Source organism: Elgaria multicarinata, chromosome 6, assembly GCF_023053635.1.
Source record: "Elgaria multicarinata webbii isolate HBS135686 ecotype San Diego chromosome 6, rElgMul1.1.pri, whole genome shotgun sequence".
Lineage (NCBI taxonomy): Eukaryota > Metazoa > Chordata > Lepidosauria > Squamata > Anguidae > Elgaria > Elgaria multicarinata.
Window position 1 is genome coordinate 16,854,011 of NC_086176.1, and position 10,191 is coordinate 16,864,201.

Here is a 10,191-nt window from a genome sequence, read left to right on the forward strand (position 1 = left end):
ATCTAAAGAACTTGTTTTTAAAAAAGAAAAGAAATCCAGTATTACTGCCACATTTTAATCTGTATGGGCTGACGTGTGTGCGGCATTCTTTGCATGCTTTTGCCCTAATGTGCGCGTTTGGGTTTGTGTTTCTTTAGGAAATTTGGCACCAGACCCACCGAAAATGACTTCCTCTGCAAGCCAGCCAGACCTTTTAGGAGGTTGGGATTCATGGGCTGATTCCCCACCAATTAGCACCACGGCACCAGCGCAGCCGCCGAAGAAGTCCACTTTGGAAGGTATCGGACACGAGGCTCCCTTACATTTCCAGCGACTAGAAACAAGACATTGCGCAATAGTGAAGCTAGAAAGGGCCTGAAGGGTGATGTAGACAAACTCCATTCCATGCAGATAGGGAAGAGTTCAAGTACTTACTTGATTTTGTAACAAACGCATACTGATTTTCCCTGCCCCAGTTGTTGTGGGGTGCTTTTGTGGTGTTCCTTCTATTTTTGGGGTGTGTGTGTGGCATACAGTAGATTTTGTGTACTGGGAATGAGCGCTTTTTCACCTTGTAATCGTTTTAGGTCATGTTTTTATGGTGTTTGTTTTTATTTATTTATATTGCGCTGATTACGGTATATTGATTTTGGTGGGTTTTCTGTTATATATTTGTGGATTTATTAAGGATTTCTGTGTTTATGTACGTTGCTTTGAGGCTGCTTTTTGTGGTGGTGCTGTAGCAATGGGCAGTTGGCAGACGGTGATCTAGACACACAGGCTCCAGTCCATATATTTTATTTTATTTATTTTGTTTGCAATATCTGTATACTGCTCCCCATTCAAAATTTCAGAGCAGTGTACAAGATAAAATAAAACAAAAACAGAATAAAACACTTTAAAATAGATTTTTAAAAGAAGCAAAATGAAAGGTGAACCGTGGCTGGTCATTAAGGAAAGGCTTCCTGGAATAATGATGTTTTCAGGAGGTGCTGAAAAGAGCACAAAGTTGGCGCCTGCCTGACCTCCAGAGGAGGGAATTCCACAGGAGGGGGGCCACCACCCTGAAGGCTCTTCCCCGATGGACTCCAATCGGAGGATGGGTCTATGTGGAACCACCAGGAGCATATTTTGAATCCAGTGTGTACTTTAGGTGTCACCAGCCTAGCTGTGATGTAACTGGGTTTTGTATTTTTACTGACTACCCACCATGGCCACTACAATTTCAATATGAAATGGTCGCATACAGGGGAATCAAAGATTATGTGCAATACTACCTGCGTAATATTTAGGAAACTAAAACAGAACAAAATAATAGGAGTTGAACAAGGTTGCCACGTGCACAGTCAGTAACGTTTTGAATTTATGTAACTTGCTTTGTCCATGCTGTCTAAATAAACATCTTTATTCCAAGAAGCCTTTCCTTAATATGCAGCCTTGAATCTCTGTTTTTGCTTCTTTTAAATTTTGTTTTAACTGTTTTATTCTGTTTTTATTTTCATTTTATCTTGTACACCACTCCGAAATTTTTCAATGGGGAGCAGTATATAAATATTCCAAATAAGTAAAATAAATAAAGAGTAAATTTAGCAATAGCCCTTGTAAGATACTTTTGTTCATCCTTTTAGTGAAAACAATAACTATCTAATCAATATACCAGTAGGTCATTTTTCGTAGTCTGCCAAAGAAAGCTTTCCTCTGAATTTAGCCCATTCACTGCTCTCGTATTATAAATACATAGCTGTTTTTCTTAGTCAGGCCTAAGAACGTAAGAGTGTTTGCTACCACTAATGTGACATTTTGTACTGTACAGTAATTGCATTTTACTACGTAGGCCAAAGTTTTACGACAGGAGGTCCAGCAAGTGTCTCCTCGGGCCTTTCGTTCAGTCAAGCAAAATCGCAGAATTTTGATCCCTTTGCTGACCTTGCCAACCTGAGAACTGGCCTTCCAGGTAAGTGTGTGAGTGCCTAATAAAAGGAAAATAAGGGCATTGCGATTCCTTTCAGCCTCCAAACTCAAAGGCTGATGAGTGGGAGCAGGGCAGAAGCAATCTTTGCACCACGCTCCAGCCCCACCCTGCATTTCTGCTAGACGGGTGTTTCACCCGTCTAGCAGTGGCGCTTTGGAGAGGAAGGGGAGGCGTCTGGGACGGCCACAGGAAACAGCATAATGCAGCCATCCCAGCCTTCTCACCTCCCTGCCCCAGGAATTCCCCCTTTTCCCCATCTACACACTCCATTTTGTGAGAGTGGAAAAGTGTCTGTCGCGGTTCTCTCCACGCAGGCTGCGAGGGGGGGAGGCGGGAAAACGAACAATCCTGTGTCCCTCCAGGAGCTGTCTAGGAAGCATAGGATTACTCCCTAAAAGTGTTAATATCTCTAGGGTTCATATCTCTAGTGTCACTCCAGTGTGGTGTAGTGGCTAAAGTGTCGGACTGGGAGTTGGGAGATCCGGGTTCTAGTCCCCACTTGGACATGGAAACCCACTGGGTGACTTTGGGCCAGTCACAGACTTTCAGCCCAACCTACCTCACAGAGTTGTTGTTGTGAGGATAAAATGGAGGGGAGGATTACGTACGCCGCCTTGGGTTCCTTGGAGGAAAAAAGGTGGGATATAAATGCAATAAATAAATAAAAAATTAGGGTGGATACTACAGCTAAAACGCAGGCGGCGATTTGCAAAGTAATTTGCAAATTTTTCATTCAGCTTAAGGACAGCTCAGTAGCATATCTGAGGACTCAACTCCTGTGGCCTGGTTGTGCAACTCTCTCTCTCTTCACAAACAGCCTTCCACAGATCTTGTTACGTCATTTAGTTTTGAGGGGTAGCTTGTTCACAAGCTCCCCAGGGCCTTTTGAACTCGGAAATGGAATCATGCTTGAATTGAATAAACCCGTTTGCATTTTGTTTCTGCACAAAAGCCTAAGTACAGAAAAGGGTCAATCTTGAAGAGTTGCATAGGCAACTGAAATTGAGCAACAGAACGTTGGGATATTTAGTACCCTGTCGGCTGAACTTGGCGGCTTGACAAGCTAAGAGCATATTTGCGAAGTAATTGGGGGCATGACCTCTGAGAAGTATGCTAGCCCTGGGGTGTCATGAGCGTGTTAGCCTCTCTGCACGGGTGACAAGTTTGGGCTCTGTGTGATGGGCATGTAACCATATGCAGGTTACAAAAACATCCCAAAGCCAGTGGTCCCCCCTGCCCCGGTTTGGGTTTCCAGAAGGTTCTGAGAGCCATTTTGAGTGAACTCGCTCCGTCAGGACTCTGCACCTTCTAATTAATGGCGACCGCCCGTGAAATGAGGGTCAGTTTATCATATGAGCAATTTCCGCAGCTGTCATGAGCTCTTTTGCACCTTTTTATCTCCTTACTGGGCTTATTACAATAGGTTTTTTTCTACCCTAGCCATGCTTTTCTTCTCTCTATATAAAGGGATCCTTTTAGGTCACAGGCATCTAATCTCTTTTTGCACCAGGGCCGAATTCAATTTTGCAAAAACTCTTGGTGGGGGTGGGGCTCATTTTAGGGGTGGGTGGGGCCCAAAGCAAAAAGGGGTGGTGCCAAAATACCAGGGAGCCAGTATGGTGTAGTGGCTAGAGTGTTGGACTGGGAGATCCGGGTTCTAGTCCCCACTCGGCCATGGAAACCCACTGGGTGACCTTGGGCCAGTCACAGACTCTCAACAAGGTTGTTGTTGTGAGGATAACATGGAGAGGAGGAGGATTATGTATGGTGCCTTGGGTTCCTTAAGGAGGAAAAAAGGCGGGATATAAATGTAATAAATAAATAAATAAATGCTTGTTTATTTAAGCTTGAAGCTCTTTCTGCCAGCAGCTAAGGCTTAGGAGAGAGGCATTTTAACCTTTTAGAGGGGAGAGAAAGAAACCATGCCAAGGAAAGCACCAAAGGGTTTGGGGAAAAGGAGGTGGGGTCAGTGGAAGGCGGCGTGGCCATGATTGGGACCAGAGGTGGGCCAGGTTTGGCCCATGGGCCGGAGGTTCAACACCCCTGTTATTCATGGTCTTATTTATTTATTTATTGCATTTCTATACTGCCCAATAGCCAAAGCTCCCTGGACGGTTTGAGAACACTGCAGGGCTTGTCAGGCTCAAGCAGCCTTTGGCTTCTTTCGTGCTCATTGGTTTAAACAAAATGGCGTTCCTTCAATGTCTTAAACAAAGCACCTCCCACCCACCCTGATCCTTGTTGTCCAGGTGCTTCTAGTGGAGGATTCCCAGCTGGAAGTTTTGCTCCGAAGTCCGCTCCGTCTCAGAAAGCAGGGAGCCAGTGGCAGGCTGGCAAACAGCAGACCGCTGGCACATCGTGGCAAACTCCGGCGCAGCCGAAAGCATCCGAGCAAGCCAGGCCAAGCGCGCAGCTGAAACCCAACTACACCGTGAATTTCAGTGTCATTGGAGGGCGGGAAGAGAGAGGCATCAGGGCCCCTGGCTTTGGTAAGTCCTGTTGTGTGATGCCCGATGTGCTGCCATGCCATGCAAACTTACATCCCAGTGAACTCATTGGGACTAACTCCTGAGTAGATGGGTATAGGATCATGCCGTTAGGCTCAAAGTCTTGGCGTGAGAACTCGTCTACACAGTAAAGCTTACCCATTTCTCCATTTCCAATTCTCTTCATCTTTGAAGAGTATTCCCCCCCTTTTGTCCATTTATGTAGATCTTGAGTTTTCACTTTTTAAAATCCATACATACTAATCAGATTCTGTCCATCCTCTCTGTCTTTAAACAAACTTGAGCAGCAGTCACCTTTGTGAGATTGTAAGAGTCTCTGGACTTGGGATGAGACATAACCCAGGGATCTCCTAAGGACTGAGTTTTGTTTGCAGAGCCCTTTCAAGGTGTGTGTGTGTGTGTGTGTGTGTGTGTGTGTGTGTGTGTGTGTTTTAAAGATGTTCAGCATTATCCCCAAGCAATATGAGGCCGCTAGATTAGCCTGGCCAGGGATAAATACCAGGAATCTGCCCCTTTGGCCCTTCCTGATAAACAGTACGGCACCTGGTGTGTGTGGGTGTGTGTGGCAATCTACGGATTTTGTTGAACCCACTCTGTCTGTGCTTCATGTCTTTTGTTCCGTCGTCTGCTTGGATTTTTTTTAACCAGCATTTTGTTCTACTTGCGCTAATGCGCATTAGCGCAAATCCCTCCGCAAAAGTGAAAAACCAATGGAATCTGTGTGACTCAAAAAGAGCCCATTTGAATCCATGCAGATTCCTCCAACATCTGTAGCTTTGAGGTCATCCAAGCTCTAGCAGCTTCCCAAGGGGCCCTTAGCTAGAGAACACGGCCTCCATAGTGACTGGGCCAGTTAGTCCCACAACTGAGGCTGCCTGAGCAAGGACCTGAATCCAAGTCTCCAGAGCCCCAAGTCCAGAACTCTTGTCCCCCTACGTGGAAATGGCTCTCGTAGAGATGTGGAGCTGAGGTGAGAGAAATTTGTTTGGGAGAAGCTCAGTTTGTGGCTCAGGTGAGATTTGAACCGAAACTTCCCGGCTCACTATGTAAGCCAGTGTGCTCCAGCTGCATCGTTTCTGTGTTCTTATAGGATGGCTCATGACGATCAGTCATTTTGTGGGTCTGTGTAACGCTCATTGGCATAAAGGGAAATTTCGACCTAAAAGGAAATTTGCTGCTGAGAACACACTGGAAGGTGACCCTGAGATCCTAATGATATAGGGCGGGATACAAATGTTTTAAATAAATAAATAAATAAAGGTCTTAAGCTGCGATCCTAAACACACCGTTGGACTTATTTTTGAGTAAACGTGCATAGGATTGCGCTATTGATTTGTGACGGTATCCCTGGAGATAGTGAATGAATGTGTTTATAAAACATGGGTCCTCTTATTACAATATATACTGGATTTCCCCCCCACTTCTGTGTCATTCTTCAGTCAACAGGGAACTTCATTGTTCTTATTTCATTTCCTAGGACAAAAACCCAAAGTTTCAGAAAACGACTTTGAAGATCTTTTGTCGAATCAAGGGTTTTCAGCGAAACTGGATAGAAAAGGACCAAAGACTATAGCTGAGATGAGAAAGCAAGAAATGTCTAAAGATATGGATCCTCTAAAATTAAAGGTTTGGTGTTTTTACACTGTACACTTACCATACTGCAACTTCTTCTGGTGTGTAAGGCCCCAACAAGTGAACTCTATGCTGTATGTGACATTCTTAAATATACTTTATATGTAAAATAGAGTATCTGGGTGGTTTATCTTTTGTAAACTGCCCAAAGAGCTTCAACAATGGGGCAGTATAGAATTGTAATAAATACTACTACTAATAATAATAACAACAACAACAACGCCTTTGTTAGTCACTTCTGTCACATCAAAAAACTATACAGAAAACTAGGGCTGTGCACCAGCCCCCCGAACCGCTTCGTGGCCCGATCCAGAACTTACGGATCAGTCCCAAACCAGTTTGGGCCGATCCGACCCTCCCCCAACCTGCTCTGATTCGGATCCTGGAGCGAGATCCAAAGCATTGGATCGAGATTCGCCCACCATTTTGCCCCCCCTTCCCCACTTACTTGCCTCCATGGCGGAGGCAGGTAAGTGGAGAACAAAATGCGGGGCGAATAAGTCCCCCTCCCCCCTTACCTGGCTCCGCCATCCGCCGCCACACAGACTGCGACGGCGGTGGGCGGTAGAGCCAGGTAAGGCCCCCCTCCACACCACCACTTACCTGCCTCCATTGCGGTCTGGCACAGGCTTCAACTGAGGGCTAGGCCTCAGTTGAAGCCGCCACAGGACTGCGATGGAGGCAGGTAAGCTCCCCTCTCCCCCTGCCCCCTTACCTGGCTCTGCCGCTGTCGCTGCACGGACTGTGGCACCGCAGCCAGGTAAGCCCCCCTTCCCCCCCCCCCACTAACCTGTGTTCGGAGCTCCAGAGCGAGGCAAAGCGATTCACTTTGTCTCGATCCGCTTCGTCTCGATCTGCAGCTGCCCTGACCTGATTCAGCTCCGCCTTTGGCGGAGGTGAATCGGCACTCCCGCTTCTACGACCCGAAATGGAGCAGAGCACAGCCCTAAAGAAAACCTTCAGAAACTGGGCCTACTAAAATACATCCACACAAACATCCAGAAAGCAGTCAGACTTAAAACATGCTCAATAGTCAGGAAATCTCAATAGTCCTGAATCTGTAAAATATAGCATGACTTGGGCAAAGCCCGTCATGTTCGTCTAGAAAAACCGCCATGAGTGAGGAGGAAGAGATGATGAAGGTGATGATGATAATTAAATAGAATATTTCAAATAGATGGAATGTTGTGCGATTTTTCTTCTTATTTGAGCTCTCCCCCCTCCAATCTCCCCCCTCTCTCTAGCTTCTAGATTGGATTGATGGAAAAGAGAGGAATATAAGAGCTTTATTGTCTACTCTTCACACTGTGCTCTGGGAAGGTGAAACCAAGTGGAAACCCGTTGGCATGGCAGACCTGGTTACCCCAGACCATGTCAAGAAGTACTATAGGAAGGCAGTGCTTGTTGTTCATCCAGATAAGGTGAGTGTTTGAGGCTATTTATCAAACTCCTTGTGCCAAAGTCCTCCTGTGTACCTAAAGCGCAAACAAGCCTTGCCCCTATTGGTGGATGTTTGGTAGCCCAGACTCAGAGTGCTCTGCTCCCTCCACTCGGAAGCAAGTACATTTGCAGAGCAGAGCAGCTGGGGTCCCTTTGAAGGCATTGCACGTGCCCAGAGTGATGCACAATGGAACATGTGATACAGTCTCGGCAGGACTTCAGTCTGTAGTGCGCCTTGAATTGGGAACCAGAAGGGTGCTGGGTGGAAATTCCAACCGGTGTGCTGTCATTGCCACCTCTTGGCCATAGGAGGGAACTGCAGGGAAAACAATGGGCCAGAGCAAGTGAGTTGTAGTGTCCATACCCCCAACCCAGGCCCTGCATAGAGGCATCTTGGTTGCTTGCTACTTTGAGCAGCTTGGAGAATTCTGCTTCTGCTGCTTATTGATGCATTGTCAATCCAGGTCCAGGTCCAATTCAAAGTGCTGGTATTAACATTTAAAGCCTTAAATGGCTTGGGGCCAGGCTATCTGAAGGAACGCCTCCTCCCATATGTACCTGCCCAGACCCCAAGGTCATCCTCAGCGGTCCTTCTCCGCGAGCCCCTGCCAAAGGAAGTGAGGCAGGTGACTACCAGGAGGAGGGCCTTCTCTGCTGTGGCACCCCGGCTGTGGAATGAGCTCCCTAAGGAGGTTCGCCTGGCACCCACACTATATTCTTTCAGACGCCAGGTGAAGACCTTTTTAATCTCTCAGCATTTTAACGGTCTATAAATTTAATTTTAACTTTACTGTTTTAAATTTGGATTCCTGTACTGTTGCTGATTTTTATCCTGCTTGTGCTTTTATATTGTATTTTATGTTTTGATACTGTTTGTTTTATACTTTGAATGGTTTTAATTTTTGTGAACCGCCCAGTGAGCTTTGGCTATCGGGCGGTATAGAAATGCAGCAAATAAATAAATAAATAGAATGCGGCCCCCGAGAGCCTCTTCAAACTAGAATCCGGCCCTCAGGCTGAAAGAGGTTCTGCACCCCTGCTGTATGCAGTTGCGAGGAGGGCGTATCGCTGAGCGGATGGTGACCTCACGAGAGCTTTCTTTTGTTTTCTGGTGTTAACTCAAGGAATAAGGGCTGCCTTGCCCCTGCGGTTGGGCAGTTACATAGTAATACTCCCTTTTCTTTTGCCTGCAGGCCACGGGGCAGCCCTACGAACAGTACGCCAAAATGATCTTCATGGAGCTGAACGACGCGTGGTCAGAATTTGAAAACCAAGGATCAAAATCGCTTTTCTAATATGCTCCCTTTTGCAGGGGGAGGATTTCGAAATGTATTGGCAGCGAAACCGAAATCTTGAGTGCTGTTAGTGTAACCTCCTTAGGCCGAGGAGGGGAGGGGAGGTGGGGGGAGAGACCTTTCCCGATTGTTGCACACCTTGAAACTATACACTCACAATTTGGCGCGTATTGTAGGACATAGAATACGAGACGTCACACAGGGGCCGTTCTGGCTCCATCAGCGCCGGGATGTTTGTGCCCTGGGAGTGGAACGTTCCAGGCCATCTCAGCTAGCATGGAGCCTTGCCGAAAAGTCTGACGATGACTGCTGGTTGTGGGCAAACTTAGCTATGGGAAACATCATCCATTTTGAATCCTGATTTTTTTTTTTTTTTGGTTGTCCATTTGAAGAAACACACGACCTCAATTTGCATTTCTATTTCCCCCCCTGTAGTCCTTGTGATTTTTGATTTTTGTTACTTTACTTGTTTGCCTTATTCAAAGTGCTTTAGTTACCTTATCAGCTGTGAGTTTGCTCAGCGTCTCTTCTTCCTGGTTTCTGTGAGAGGTGTACATTTTCTTCTGTATTTTATGTAATCATTCCGATAATCATTCTGTATATAATTAAACAGTTTTCTGACAACACCTGCGTTCCTTACACTGTAGCTTGGCCAAAATGCTCCTATTGGAGGAAGACTTGGTCTAAGGTGAACCTTTGGGTTTTGCGTGTGTGTGTGTGTGTTTAATGTAAACTTGGAAACAGATCTCAGCTTTAATTTAAGGACTGGTCTTGTCTTATTTATTATGATCCTCTTGGAGGCAAGGCTGTTCAAAGTTTATTCTGAAGAGTTCATTTGAAACTTTATGCGTTGTCTCTCCTCCCCTCCTTACTCAGTTAAATGGAGTATGTGCCTTCCAATGGACATGATTGGATTGTATAGGAGGGAAGCAGGCTGGCAGGTCTGCTGAGACTTGAAATGGGAGCACAATGGCTTCTTTTACTTTGATTTTTGTCAGACTGAACTGGGTAAACGTTGCCTCCTTAGCTGCCGTTTTGAAGGCCTGCCTGTGCTTTTGACAGCTATGGATCACATCTGCTCGCATGTTTGAAAGCCTGTTGGTTTTGGAGGTCCGTGGGGATCAAAAATTAGGATCTTGCTGGATTCTTGGATATGCTGGCTAAGCCTAAAGTATGGAGAGATGCACTCTTTGCCCGACTATCGTTCACTTCTGTAAACTGAAAAATTTAATACAATACTCCGCTAAATAGCAAGGCTAGCTCTGTATGCAATCAGCATTATGGAGTCTAGGGTTGTGTTGGCATCTTCCAGTGTTCAGTGTTAGCTTTGCCATTCAGGTTGGTTCGATTTTAAGCTATTTTTGCA

At 45.9% G+C, this 10,191-nt stretch overlaps 1 protein-coding gene across 4 annotated transcripts in view; it reads left to right on the forward strand.

The window, feature by feature from the left end:
- Positions 1 to 9,451, forward strand: part of GAK (cyclin G associated kinase) — a 94,380-nt gene extending 84,929 nt beyond the window's left edge. For all 4 annotated transcript variants that reach the window (XM_063129114.1, XM_063129116.1, XM_063129117.1 and 1 more), the window contains 6 exons: positions 138 to 278; positions 1,814 to 1,933; positions 4,201 to 4,440; positions 5,936 to 6,084; positions 7,335 to 7,511; positions 8,724 to 9,451. In XM_063129114.1, coding sequence (XP_062985184.1) covers positions 138 to 278; positions 1,814 to 1,933; positions 4,201 to 4,440; positions 5,936 to 6,084; positions 7,335 to 7,511; positions 8,724 to 8,825 — 929 coding nt within the window. In that variant the 3' untranslated portion in view covers positions 8,826 to 9,451. The remainder of the gene's footprint in view (positions 1 to 137; positions 279 to 1,813; positions 1,934 to 4,200; positions 4,441 to 5,935; positions 6,085 to 7,334; positions 7,512 to 8,723) is intronic.
- The last annotated feature ends 740 nt before the right edge of the window (positions 9,452 to 10,191 follow it).